General features: G+C 37.8%; 2 protein-coding genes and 1 pseudogene across 5 annotated transcripts; 2 read left to right on the forward strand and 1 right to left on the reverse strand.

Annotated features, from left to right (window-relative positions):
* LOC18790919 (U-box domain-containing protein 6) lies at positions 1540 to 7632 on the forward strand. Of its 4 annotated transcripts, none has more exons than XM_007221888.2 (6): positions 1540 to 2396; positions 3111 to 3203; positions 3756 to 3941; positions 4140 to 4247; positions 5119 to 6311; positions 6632 to 7632. In XM_007221888.2, exons 2-6 carry the CDS (start codon positions 3153 to 3155, stop codon positions 7422 to 7424), a joined length of 2331 nt encoding a protein of 776 aa, XP_007221950.1. In that variant the 5' UTR covers positions 1540 to 2396; positions 3111 to 3152; the 3' UTR covers positions 7425 to 7632. The 4 variants fall into 4 exon arrangements, with proteins under 4 accessions (XP_007221950.1, XP_020410226.1, XP_020410225.1 ...); XM_020554637.1 differs by having other exon boundaries at positions 1540 to 2260; XM_020554636.1 differs by having other exon boundaries at positions 1540 to 2122.
* LOC18788476 lies at positions 7474 to 9330 on the reverse strand (annotated as a pseudogene).
* LOC18790620 (geraniol 8-hydroxylase) lies at positions 10271 to 12194 on the forward strand. Its single transcript, XM_020559520.1, has 2 exons — positions 10271 to 11210; positions 11298 to 12194. The coding sequence occupies exons 1-2, from the start codon at positions 10311 to 10313 to the stop codon at positions 11916 to 11918; spliced, it is 1521 nt and encodes a 506-aa protein (XP_020415109.1). The 5' UTR covers positions 10271 to 10310; the 3' UTR covers positions 11919 to 12194.

A 14960-nucleotide genomic window follows, 5' to 3' on the forward strand; every position in this document is an offset into this window, starting at 1 on the left:
CTAGGTAAATATCAAAATATTGATAATTCTGTAGACATATACATGGTAAGTTCATATGATGAAAGCGCGGTAAATTTTAACATTTTAACCAATCGCATCCTCTAGTTAATGCATTTTAACCACCGGTTGGGGGAACAACAACAGCTGAATCCGTGATCTACGGATCTACGCGAGGTGTAAAACAGAGTGGAGGAAGAGACTGTTAAATGGGTGGTGAAAAACAGCACCACGTGGAGCGATGCTGAGCCAACGTTTTTATAATCACACAGAATTAAGGATTTCTGTTCCCCTACTCCCGCTTGGAGACATCCGCTGCAAATGGAATCAGTTTGAATATAGATTAACGTAACTACCCTTCTCGTTTACTCATTTTCCCCATCCCTAATTTAGTAGGTTATTGTTATATTTATATTATACATGTCAATCTTGAAGAACTAAAAAAAAATGTCATTTGGCCAACGGGGTATATAGCCAATTAAAAAAAATGTCTTCACTTGCAAATGAATGGTCGAAGATTCGAACTTTCATGACACTTTAGTATTATATGTGAGAATTTTTTTTTCTTATAGTTTAAACTATCACTTGTATTAAAAAAATATATATCATTTTGAATTTCAAAATATATAGATTATAGTGATCCTAGTAATTATTTATCATTTTATATTTTTATATTTTTGGAATTTGAGGGACCATATAAATAATTCACAACTTTTGGAAGTGACACAGTCAATCTAATACTAATGTGGTTATTCCTTCCTACACTTTTCCAAAAGAAAAAGAAATAACAAAGAAAATGTCATTCTTGGTAGTTGTCACTAGCCATGATATGATGCAATAGTATACCTTTTTTTTTTTTTTTGGTTTTTCCTTCTTCTTCTTCCTTAAAAAAAGTCTGATGAATGAAAGCCATGTGAATTTTCATTAGTTGGTTAGATACAATATTTTGTGAGTAAGAGAAATAATTAGGTAATCTCAAAATTTGCACAATCAATAAGTTATCCTCTCAAGATCGAGAGAGGTCATAAGTTTGAATATCTTGTTTCTCATTAATTAAAAAAGGTCATGTACAAATAAGTTTGTATTATCATATGAAAAAGATGTTACTATCGTATATTATTGATTGTGAAAAGTACATGATCATAAATTTGCCGGTGCATATAATTGCCCCACTTTCTATTATTACTGCACATGAAATTGCCCAATACTCCTTTAATGATCTCCTTGAATATGGTTGCTAGCTACAAGGTAAGGTGTTTGACAACATGCCTCAAGAGGTTGAGATATATTAGATAGTCAAATTTAACTGAGTAAAGTAACGTGCCGGCTTATCTTTTTCTTTAAAAAGAAAAATTCAAAGACATATACATTAGAAAAAGAATAAATATGAGGCTAATAATATTTATTGATCTAAAAAAATATGTTATTGCATGTATACGTATATTGCTTTAATTAAAGTATTGATATGATATATGGCAACGGATTAGATTATAAAAGGATGTAACTAACTTTGGTCACAAAATATATGCATAATATTAATATAAATGTTATTGGAATGTCATAGAAATGCAATAGGAAATTAGGAACCAATAGTACCCGAGAGAAGTGAGTGCTTGTGCTGTACAAGTCACTCTACACCAGAATTTTCAATTGACATGGCAATTTCGTCATTCGCGCACATTTATGACAGATCTGCAAACCGACAAACGAGGAGGTCGGCAACTGTCGGCCGGTGAACCAGGGAGACAAAAGCGGCGAAAATAAAAAAAATAATGCAGACATTAACAAATTAAAAAATCTAAAAAATCCGAAAAAAAAAGAAAAAAAAAGAAAGAAACATATCTCCCAAAACTCTCCAAAGTCTCGAATTATTTTATTATTTCAATTATTTCCAATATTCCCTACTATTTACGCCCACCCGCTCAGAATAACCAAAAATCCAATATATCTCCCTCCCGAAGAACTCCGAGAAATTCGGTTTCTCTATTTGAATCCACAGGCCTAAGTGTAATGAAATGGCAATGTACAGATCATCGAAGAAACCCTAATTTTCTGTTTGGTTGCTGGGAATATCCTAAATGCTCTTTTATGAAGCCTCCTTAGTTCGTTTGGTTTTGGTTTTTTGGTACGCACCCAGCTCCAAACCCTAGCTGCTTATCTCCCGTCAAAGACTTGGTTTTTTTTTTAGGCACATTGAGCTGTAAATTTCCAATTTGTCATCCGAAATTCCGTGTTTTGTGTGCTTCTGTTCCGCATCTGAATAGTAAGCAATTGGCGCGTTGTGGCTGTAACTTCATTTTTAGAGCTTACTCGCTTCTATAATTGCGGGGTTCTCACATTTCTTATCTCTGTGCGCGGAGGTTTGGAAATTTTGATTGGCCATGTTGATTTCCGGGAAGGTCATTTTCGATTTTGCTATGCCTTTTTTATTTGGGGTCTTGTCTGAAAGTTGGAGTTTTTGCGAAATGGGTGAAATGTCCCAATCAATCTGTGTGTTTTGCTAATCGACATTCTTCTCTCAGATTTTGTATCTTTGGCCATTGAATGAAATGTCTAAATCAATTTTTTTTTCTTTTTGATTTTGTTTTTGGAAAATATTTTTCATTCTTCTGAAGATACTATATTGTCTGAATCAATCTTTTTGGGTTTTTCCATTTTGTTTTTTTAAGGCCTTATCCTCGTTTTTTCTTGTCAAATTTCCAATCCTCTGTCTGGTTTCTGAGAAAGTGAGTGTTCCAAATATGGGATTTACTTAATAAATATTCCAATCCCAAGGAATGAATGAGTGGGGATATTACAATTAATTGCCTCAGTGGAGGCTTCTTCTCTATTGCCACTTTTTGATTTTTCACTCAATCATTGAAAACCTGGAAAAATGAAGTACAAGTTAGATGCTTATGCTTATTTGTGTTTTCGTTTAATCCTCAGTTTCCAAAGAAATCCAACAGTGCACTGTGTTATTTTCACTGCCATGCCTTTTTTGTCGATGCAGCCAAAATTTAAACTTAGTTGTAGAATTTTGGCTTATTTATGTTTAATGCTCTAGACATTTAATGAGAAGCTTCCTTTATGCCTTTGCTAATTCTGTTTTACTGTCTCTTTCGGCAATGCAGATGTATGAACTTTTATCATAGTTATCAAAGTGTGCTTGAATCATGGATATTACTGAGGTTGAAGAAAGCTTATTTGCTGCCAGCGATGCCAAGGTATGAATGAGATATGGGTGGCAATACATTTAATGACTGGTATTGTGTTTATTTTTTTTTTCAAAATATTTCAAACTCAACATAACTTTGATTTTTTCAACATTTATATTTGCTAACTTCCTATGTGTTTCCTGAAATTACGTGTGTGAACTGTTAATCCCCCCAGTTCCTGGACTATATAGGTAATGCTAATTAGGAATTGTTAGTTAACTTAAGACAGTTATTTTAGTTAATGGGTTTTTCTTACATATACTTCGGGTCTATGCCATTCCTCGGGAGGGTGTAGTTGCATCTATCAAACTTATTAATTCGGTTATAAGATTGGTAAAAATTTGGAATCAGAGAAGTTTGAAGTCATCGTGGGAGGTGAGAATTTGGTCGTGTGTTTATATACATATAGGTAGTTGTGTATATTCTTTTCGAAGCTGGCTTGCATATTCTTTTTGGAAAATTTACCAGCATGGATCCCCCATTATAACCTTTTGTAAGTCTGCATTCTGTCATAGGGTTGTATCAGTGTATATAATTGATCACCTTTGTTTCCTTCTGCAGTTGCATGGAGAACTGTGCAAGGAACTCTCTGCGATTTATTGCAGAGTAATGTCAATTTTTCCTTCTTTGGAAGCAGCTCGACCTAGGAGCAAATCGGGCATCCAAGCTTTATGTTCATTGCATGTGGCACTTGAAAAGGCTAAGAATGTTCTTCAGCATTGCTCCGAATGTAGTAAACTTTACTTGGTAGGTTTTTCCTCAATATTGCGTTGGTAATTTATTCAGTAGATGTTACTCCCATCCCCAGAAATGTCAAATAGACTTTCCCCTTCTACCATAGAGGAATAGATTTCTCGTTTGTTGTCTTAATTTGTTTCCATTCTTGATGAGGTTGTGAATTAGTATATTGTGTGTATAATGGAGAACTTACTTTTTATCATTCAGGCTATAACTGGGGATTCTGTGCTCTCGAAATTTGAGAAGGCAAGATGTGCTCTCATGGATAGTCTTAGGCGTGTTGAAGATATTGTTCCACAATCTATTGGTTGTCAGGTAATTATTTTTTGGGGTGGTCAGTGGTAATTTCAGTTGAATGCTTTTTATATCATAATTCATTATTGTGCATGCCCTGGTGAAGATAGTTTCCACAACTTTGCTCTTAGCGAGTAGACGCAAGCACAGAGTTACCGTTATACTTATACATCTAGTTGTGATTGTTGAGTCAACTTGATAGGGTCTTGGAATATCATGACTTGGCATTTGAGGTCCATGAATCGTTTTTCTGGGTTCTGACCTTTTAACAAAGTCTTAAACTCCAAACTGCCTCATTTTTGAAATGCATAATAGGAAATTTACTTTGATTGCTGAAAGTCTGACCAGTAATTTTCAGTAGAAGGTTACCATGAATCCCAATGGTCCACCAAAGGGTTGAGGTATTATTAATATGGTTTGTTTCTTCCCCATATTCTAACCTAGGAATTTACTGGAAGTTTTCTCTATTATTCAGTGTGGTTCTTATGTGGTCATTCACTATTTTCCTGTGTTGGTTTTCATGGACCTCATGGTTCATCCATTCATGACCTACTAGAGGTTGAAGTCTAATCTGATTGCATGTGGTTCCCTACAATGAAACTTGGTCATGTCCAGACTTTTGTTATCTTGGGCGAACTGGTTTAGTGCTGCACAATTGTATAACCCATTTACTGGTCCTGGTGCATGCCTATATTTGTTAATTTGGTGCTTTGCAATACAAGGCATCTTTCTTTCCATATAACTTTATGTTTTCTTAATAGAAATTGTTTGAAATTAACTGGTGATGCTTTAATTCCTTGGTGATCATGTCTTGTGGTTTTCTCTTGCTATTACTCTTCTGTATGTCACTTATATGTGTTCTTAACATCATTTAGTGTTGAACTTGTTTCAGATTGAAGAGATTGTTAGTGAACTTGAGGGTACTGTCTTCTCACTTGATCCATCAGAGAAGCAAGTTGGTGATGACATAATTGCACTCCTCCAACAAGGGAGAAAGTTTGACAACTGTAATGACAATAATGAGCTGGAATCTTTTCATCAGGCTGCTATCAAACTTGGTATTACCTCTTCAAGGGCAGCTCTTACTGAGAGAAGAGCTCTAAAGAAACTCATCCAAAGAGCCCGTGCTGAGGAAGACAAGCGGAAAGAATCAATTGTGGCTTATCTATTACATCTCATGAGAAAATACTCCAAGTTGTTTAGAAGTGAAATCTCAGATGACAATGATTCACAGGGTTCTGCACCTTGTTCTCCCACTATTCAGGGTTCAATTGAGGATGCTGCGCCTGGGGGCAATGGTCAAGCATTTGACCGACAGCTGTCAAAACTTAGTTCTTTTAATTTCAAGAGTTCTTTTAATTCCAAGCCAAACAATCGGAGGTCAGGTCAGATGCCTCTTCCACCTGAAGAGTTGAGGTGTCCTATATCACTGCAGCTTATGTATGATCCAGTCATCATTGCTTCTGGTCAGACCTATGAAAGGATTTGCATTGAGAAATGGTTCAGCGATGGGCATAATACCTGCCCAAAGACTAAACAGAAGCTGTCTCATCTTTCTTTAACTCCCAATTACTGTGTCAAGGGTCTCATTGCTAGTTGGTGCGAACAGAATGGAATTTCTGTTCCTGATGGTCCCCCGGAGTCTCTTGACCTCAACTATTGGAGGCTTGCGTTGTCTGAGTCTGAGTCCACTAATTCAAAATCTATGGGTAGTGTTGGCTCTTGCAAGTTGAAAGGTGTCAAGGTGGTTCCTTTAGAGGAGAGTGCCACAATAGATGAAGCTGTTGGGAATGAAACAGAAGACGTGTCTCCGGTGGAGGAAGAGTCTGAGCTTGATGCTTTTGAAAGTTACCAGGGTCTTTTAACTGTCTTAAATGAAGGTGCAGACTTCAGGAAGAAGTGCAAGGTCGTGGAGCAATTAAGGTTCTTGCTGAAGGATGATGAGGAGGCCAGGATGTATATGGGTGCTAATGGGTTTGTTGAAGCACTTCTATGCTTTCTGAAATCAGCAGTGCGTGAAGCAAATGTTTTAGCTCAGGAAAGTGGAGCCATGGCTCTCTTCAATCTTGCTGTCAATAATAACAGGTATAGTTCAATAAAATTTCCAGGATTTATAAGAATCAGATGTGACCACAGGCTTTGTTTGATAATATTTTAATTTTGACTTAAATTGCGATTATGTGGTCTGCTAAATGTCTGATTAAGGTCAGAGGTCTATTAAGCATCAAAATATGGCTCACTAATGTTAAGAAATTTTCTGGGAAATGGGTGCAACATAGCGATTAATTTTTATGTGTTGATATTTCCATCGCATCATGGGTTGAGAGGATAATGTGTTGTCTCTCAGCTCTTATTCTTGGACTAAAAACTTGGAAATTTATCGATTCTTTATTTTTTTCCTTCAGAAACAAAGAAACGATGTTAGCATCAGGAGTAATTTCATTGCTAGAGGAAATGATCTCCAATCCCAGTTGTCATGGACCTGCGACAGCCCTCTATCTGAATCTCTCCTGCCTTGAAGAAGCCAAGCACATAGTTGGCACAAGCCCTGCTGTCCCTTTCTTAACCCAGCTCCTTCAAGCCAATGTTGAAATCCAATGCAAGCTGGATGGCCTCCATGCCCTATACAATCTTTCTGGCATTCCATCAAATATTCCAAATCTACTTTCAGCTGGTATTATCAGTGGTCTCCAAACCCTTCTTGCGAACTCTGGTGGCCTTACATGGACAGAAAAATGTACAGCTGTTTTGATAAATTTGGCTTCGAGTAGCTCTGCAAGAGATGAAATGATATCAAATTCGGGTCTTATCAGTGCGCTAGCAACAATTTTGGAGGCTGATGAACCCATTGAGCAGGAGCAAGCTGTCTCATGTCTCTTTTTGTTGTGTAATGGGAATGATAAATGCAGTCAGATGGTCCTAAAAGAAGGGGTGATACCTGCATTGGTTTCGATTTCTGTGAATGGTACATCAAGAGGAAAAGAGAAGGCTCAAAAGCTTTTAATGCTATTTCGTGAGCAGAGACAAAGAGACCAACCACCTGCAGAGGCGGAGGTGCATTTGTCTGTTGAAAATAGCGACAAGCCAATGTCTGTTCCAGAATCAAAGCCACTATGCAAATCCGTCTCAAGAAGAAAGATGAGCAAACCTTTTAGGTTTTTGTGGAAGAGCAAGAGCTATTCTGTTTACCAGTGTTAAGTCCCACGGTGCTGTAAATTTCTGTTGTATCATCTTTTCACTTCCTTTGTTCTCTTCTTATGGGCATTCCTAGTTCTTTTTTATTCTCTTTTCTCAAAAAGCAGAATGTACAGGCCCCTGTAATCTATGGATTTTGGTTTACTTTTCTCTCAGGTAGGAATACATGTATTATGTTTATCATAATTCAAGTGGTTAGTTTTAGTATAAAGCTCTTCTACTATTTTTATCATACTTGCTTGGTTGTTCGTATTAAGTGCTCATAGGGACTGAGACCATACGAAAGATATGGAAAAGTTGTAGTCTGCAATATATTTTCACGAAATCAGAACAATTATTTGATGGAAAGGGAATTTCTCAAGTTATTCAACTGAAGGTGGAGATTATTTTCCATTTCTCTATATTTAGCTCCTTGTTTTCCAGGCATTATTTCGCTTGTTCATTGACTTCTTTTGTTTCTTCAACATTGACTCCTGCATTACAGTCCACCTTTTTCTTGTTCTTGAGGAATGCAACAAGTCCTCCAAGCACCGTATCGGTGTCTTCACTTTTCATGAGTTCTTCCGCAATCTCTGCGGGAGTCACCTCCACCTCCCTAATGGATGCTTCAATTTCGTCAAAGAAACCGTGAGTTTTTATTCCGAGGTAGTATGAAGCAAGGATCTTGAATCCCCCTGGTGTGCAGGACATGTGAATGTGCATATCCATGCGGCCTGGTCTCAACAATGCAGGATCTAGTTTGTCCTTGTAGTTGGTTGTAAACACGATTATCCTCTCATCTCCACAGCCTGACCATAACCCATCAATGAAATTCAGCAACCCAGATAGAGCTAACTGTAAAAAGGAGAGCTTAATTAATATAAAATCAGTCAGAAAATTACTTGCATGAAAAACTTGTTGCTCTTGGTCCTTACCTAGCTGTCATGGGGGTCGCCTCCTCCAAATTCTCTGTCCTTCAATTCAATGCTACAATCAAGATCCTCAATTACCAGTATTGATCGGTTTGCGGTGGAGACTAACAGCCTCCTGAGCTCGGAGTTGCTACGCAGATGCGTAAGCTCCAAGTCATAGATGTCAAACTTGAGGAAATTGGCCATGGCTGCAATCATGCTAGACTTCCCTGTACCAGGAGGGCCATACAACAAGTACCCACGTTTCCATAAAACTCTTTTCGCCTCACGAACCTGTCCAAGTCATCAATCAACTCCTCCTTAAGCTTTGGATCCATTGCCAATGTGTCAAAAGTAGATGGATGATCAAAGATGACTGATCCCCAGGGACCTGCATTTTACTCTTCATTAAAGTTCCCCAGAGCATGAAGCTTAACCACTTTTCTTTCTTCTTGTATGGCGTTTGACCTGTCTACAACATATGGCAGATAAGTGCTCAACACCTTCTCTCTGTATGTCTTATGGAAGCTGAGCTGAATTGGCCTGTGCTCAGACACTTCTGTTGAGGAAGAATGGTATTCATAGTCATGATGTGTGCTCTTGGTTTCAGTACAACAGAATTCCCATCTCAACTTGATTCCTTCGAATTCATCGATAAGCTTTTCGCCTCTGTTGATGGTAACAGAGAAGTTGTTCTGGCTTGGAGCCTTGGAAACCTTAAGCTGTTCAATTGAAGGGGTGATCCTTGTGCTTAAGTAGATTGCTGAGGCTTGGTAAATCTCATTGACAGGGAGGCCACTGTGTTCATCAATGATAAGAGTCATTTGAGAGTTGGGAAGAATACCCAAAAGGCCTCCAATTGTGGCCAGGATTTTGTCTTGGAGTTTTTGGGGAATGAACTGGCTGGTTATGGTCTGGACCTCATTGATCACTGTCCTCAGCAGCATTGCTCCTGCAGCGAAGGTGGTGTAGGTTGATAGGACTGATGTTGTTGAAGGCATGCTTGCTAGAGAAAACATCTTCAATTGTGAAATAATTGTGAGGGAATTGTAATGAGGAGGAGGCTTTTTGTGATTGCTGGCTTGTTGAGTTGAGTTGGAAATTAAGGTAAGGGGATTTTATAGAACACACCAATGGGAAATCTAGCTTCCACTTGAAGCTGTTTGAGTAGATATATTAGCAAGCTTTCCCCTAACTTTTCAAACCTGGTCAATGTTCCAGATGAGAGGAACAAGCGTCTCAAGCAAATTTCAAAAGGAAATTACGTCTTTCATTTATTTATTGTATGTATCTGGCCAAAGCCCCAATCTTTCTCAATGGGAACAGCCCAATTAGTTATGAATAGACTCTTGTTTTTTCAAAGAATGAAGCCCAAGAATTCCAACCGGGTTGACCTGTTTTTGGGTCCTGAAGAACAAACGCCCAAATGAAAGAAACTCTTGGTTCAATGGGTTTATACAAACCGTCACTAACCTAGTGATCCGAATCACTAACCTAGTGATCCGAAGCAAGTCAAGACTTTTTTTTATTGGAATAAATTCATGACAACGATTTTTATTATTTTAAAATTAGTATTATTATTTATTTACAGTACGCTTATGCCTAGGAAAGACGAGGCTACTACTAGTCCCTCCAAATTCCAGGAGCAGTGTCGTAGTTTGGCCACGACGAAAATGGTACAATCTGAGTGGCCAATTGAATTAATCTCATTGTTAGTGACTGTATTGGCCTTTATATACAACAAATAGCTGCCTAATTAATCGACAAACAAAAAAATTAAATTAAAATAGCTGCCTAATTCACACTAGTTGAGGCAATTATCCATTGCCTTGTTGACACGTGCCTAACAGCAAACAATAATTCCTATAGAACTGAGTGGAACTTGACAAAAATATAACAAGACACTTTTTCACCCGGTTGGTAGGTGTTTCTATAAATAAACACTAAAATGTGCTTTTATAGACACTTCTGAGTTGGCCATCAAGTAGAGAGAGAGAGAATGGATTTCTTGAGTTTTTGTATGGTCCTCCTAATCAGTCTTTTCTTTGTGTTCTTGTTCTCAATTCAAGCCCTTAGAAGCAAAGTCAACCCCAAAAGGCATCTTCTTCCACCTGGACCTAAGCCACTTCCTTTCATTGGCAATCTCCTAGAACTTGGAAACAAACCCCATCTCGATTTCACCAAGCTTTCTCAAATCTATGGCCCCATTATAACTCTGCAACTCGGCCAAGTAACAACGGTGGTTGTTTCTTCGTCAAACACAGCCAAACAAGTCCTCCAAACCCATGACCAATTCTTGTCCAACCGAACCGTGCCAGATGCAATCCAAGCCAGTGACCTTCGCGGAGACAGCCTGCCTTGGATACCAACTTCACCCAAATGGAGAAGCCTTCGAAAAATATGCAACTCTCACTTGTTCGCCCCCAAAATCCTTGACGCCAACCAACCCAGCCGCCGCATGAAAGTGCAAGAGCTCATATCTGATGTCAATGAAAGCTTGGTCAAAGGTGAGGCGGTAGATATTGGAAGGGCCGCTTTCAAAACGACGCTCAATCTGCTGTCGCGTACTATCTTCTCTGTGGATTTGGCTGACTCAAGTAGCGAGATGGCCAGAGAGTTCAAAGAGACTGTGTGGGGTTCGATGGAAGAGGCAGGGAAGCCAAATTGGGCAGACTTTTTCCCTGTTCTTAAGAAAATTGACCCTCAGGGAATTAGGCGGCGCATGATCAAACATGTCCGGAAGATAGAACAGGTCTTTGACCGCATCATTAGCCAAAGATTGGAATCTAGAAAAGCCCATGATTATGTCACAACCAATGATATGTTGGATACTCTTTTAAACATCAGTGAAGTGAACAGTGAGGACATGGACATGACCAAACTTCAACATCTGCTTATGGTTAGTTGTTTTTTGTTTTTTGTTTTTAATTGTTTGGCCATTACAATTTGTTATACCATTAATTTTGTTGACTTATTATGTGAATAGATTCTATTTACTGCGGGCACAGATACAACCTCAGCCACGTTGGAATGGGCAATGGCTGAGCTGCTACGCAACCCTGAAAAGCTGTCAAAAGCTCAACAAGAGCTGGAGAAAATCATTGGCAAAGGAAAACCAATACAGGAAGGAGACATTGCTCGGCTTCCTTACTTCCAAGCAACAATCAAGGAGACCTTTCGGCTGCACCCAGCAACTCCATTGCTTCTCCCTAGAAAAGCCGATGCAGACGTTGAAATTTGCGGGTATATTGTACCCAAGGGTGCACAAGTGTTTGTGAATGCATGGGCCATCGGCAGAGACCCCAGCATTTGGGACAACCCAAGCTCATTTGTGCCTGAGAGGTTCTTGGGATTGGATGACCAAATTGATGTTATCGGGAAAAACTTTGAGCTTATCCCATTTGGTGCTGGGAGGAGAATATGTCCTGGCTTGTCGTGGACAATGCGAATTCTGCCCTTGATGTTGGGTTCACTCATTAACTCTTTTGAATGGAAGCTTGAAGATGGAGTTTTACCAGAGACCTTGAATATGGAAGAGAAGTTTGGCCTCACCTTGCAGATGGCTCACCCTCTTAGAGCTGTGCCAAAGTCATTTTGTGAAATTTAATGGAGTTTATATTGTTGGATTTTATGCAAGAATTGGAGAAGAGAATAATGATAGACCGTGACATATATTTGTGATAGACTCTGCGATTTGTGTTTCCCATGTACCTCGATTGTGTTTCCTAGGTACTTAGAATTGTGGACTGCCTTGGCATTAGGGAGGCTTGTCTCCCGCCTTGCATTATGGATCTTGTCTCCCTTGTTTGTATCTGTACTCGGTATTCTATAAATATATGAAATCCCACAACTCAACTAACCAAGTGTGTGGCTTTGCTCATAATCTTTCAAATAACAAGTACTTGGGATTCTGATATTTTTATGATATTTGATAACTTAGTTAAGAGGTTTTTTTCTCTCCTCTCTTTGATACATATAAATTAGTTGTGTAGTATACTCTTTGCACAGACACCAATCTTTACCACCTAAAGTAAAAGCTGGTAATATCCAAGCCTACAAATAGCTAGCCTTACAACAAAATACCAGAAGTAACTTGGATTCCTAAAAGCAACTGCAGATAAAGTCTCTACCAAAAAGTTTCTACAAATGACAAAGTTAATCTTTGAAATTATCTTGTATTGCATGTATATTCATTGTAGTTAAATTTGTCACTAACATAAGTTTTTTATTTATTTATGAAATAATCAATTTTTAGATGAACAATCATCGAAAAGTGATTTTGCTAGAACAATTTGAAACCTCACAGGGTGTTTGTATAATTTTTAGAACCTCATGGAGTTTGTGAAAACACCAAAAACCTCACGAAGTTTGTAAAAACACTAAAAATCTCATGGAGTGTTACTATAAATAACTCTTTATAGTTTCCGCTCTATGAAAGAATATATTGTTAAAATATGAAATATATGTTATATTAACCTCTTAGTGTAATAACCATTCATTATATCAGCAAGAAAAAATCTTTTTTCATATCTTTTTTATGCTTTCTTTTCTTCCTTCCTTCTTCTGATTCATTGAATCTTAATATGTGCTAAGTTCAAATCTCATTTACATGAGTTTGTTGTATTATTAGATACTTATTACCAGAGAAGTTAAGAATAAATTGCCCTCATTACGTTAACTTATTTTTAGTTAGTGCAATTTAAATAAGAGGATAATTAGCACTTGACAAGAAAATGGAGGCCATTGCATTGAAGACCTCAAGCCTTGGGCCTAAAGACAGTAAGCCCTACACACTTTTCTTTTTGGTAATTAAATGAATTCATACGCTCAGACTATAATGAGTGGAAAGTTATAAGGGGTAAGTTATAAGCGGTTCACTTTATAGCCATCAGATCAATCCAAGGGCTGGGGAGAATTGAGATAAAGTTTTAAAATCGGGTAGGTGAGGAACCCAAATCTGAATTGAATATCCAGCACGTCTGAAAAAGAAGAAGAGGCAAGCACGTCCGAAAAAGAAGAAGAAGAGGCAAGTTCGAAGTTTGAATAGAAACAACTCATCTCTCTAAAACCCATAGCTCTGAGAAACGGTTGAAGGCAACGGTTAACGACGGTTGAAGGCAACGGTTGAAGCCACTCCGTTCTCTAAACCCTGAAAAAGTATTTATTTTGAGTAGAAGGGGCAAATGTGTGAATTCCGAAACAGTGAAGGGGCGAAGCAGTGGAAGGGGAAGGAGAGAAGCCGTATTCGTTGGAAGTGGTAGGTTCCATTTGTGGAGCAAAGCAACACAAAGACCCCGCACAGACACCTCGCGATTGTTCAATAACCAGCATTTGGTGAGTAATTTATGGAATTTGAGTTTAGGGTTAGAGTAATGGTTTTCCCCAATATGTACCATCAATTTTGTTGGATTTGGCATCTCTTCTTTGTGCTTCAGTTGCATGTTAATTTTTGCTTGGGTATATGTTAAAAAAAGAATGAAAATCAAGTCAATAACAAGTGAATAACATGTCAATAATGATGTGAATAAGATAATGGTGTTGAATTGGAGGAGGCCCTCAAAACCTTCCACATTTGAAGCAGTGCATAGTGCAGATTATCTCTCTGGCGCTAGAATATATATATATATTTTGAAATAAATATGATTTCCTTTGTTACTAAATTTGCCTGAGAAACATGAGAACAGATAATAATAATAAACTCATGAATAGAAGTGCAAAGCATTTGATGAGTAATTTATGGAATTTGAGTTTAGGGTTAGAGTAACAGTTTTCCCCAATTTGTACCATCAATGTTGTTGGATTTGGTATCTCTTCTTTGTGCTTCAATTGCATGTTAATTTTTGCTTGAGTATAAGTTAAAAAACGAATGAAAATCAAGTGAATCACATGTCAATAACATGTTAGTAATGATATGAATAAGATAATGGTGTTGAATTGGAGGAGGCCCTCAAAACCTTCCACATTTGAAGCAGTGCAGAGTGCAGAGTACCTCTCTGGCGCTAGAATTTATATATATTTTGAAATAAATATTATTTCATTTGTTACTAAATTTGCCTATGAGAAATGAGAACAGATAATAATAAACTCATGAATAAAAGTGCAAAGCATTTGAAATAAAGGTTGATCTATGACGATTGTGGTTGACTGAAGAAAAAGCTAGAAAGAAAGAAGGATGTGGCAATTGCTTAGCAAGCAGATAGCAGAATAGATGCTTTGCTTTGCTTCCTTCCACTATATTTCTGATTTATTTATTTTGTGTTGTGTATGAGATGACAATAATTGTCATGTGTGTGAAGTGCAGAACTTGCCTAGATTGCACTCACACTCACTCATGCATCAACCATTGATTAGAGTTTGGATCCATAAATAAAACATATGAAATTGTTTGTAATTCACATAATCATTGCATTAACAGGTATTTGCACAAAATTTGTCATATTGCTTTGATGATGTTAAAGCCTGTGATCAGTAATCCCTATGCTCATGTACTTTGTAAAATTTGTAATGTGCCTGGTTGACTAGTTGTGTAAATACCAATGTGATTGTGCAAATACGTGGTAGTATATGTGTTCACGTTATTTCATCTTGTATTTTAGGAAATGGGATCCACGAATCCATGTTCAGCAATTATGTCCAGACAAGGGTGGTC

Source organism: Prunus persica, chromosome G1 (genome assembly GCF_000346465.2).
Source record: "Prunus persica cultivar Lovell chromosome G1, Prunus_persica_NCBIv2, whole genome shotgun sequence".
Classification (NCBI taxonomy): Eukaryota; Viridiplantae; Streptophyta; class Magnoliopsida; order Rosales; family Rosaceae; genus Prunus; species Prunus persica.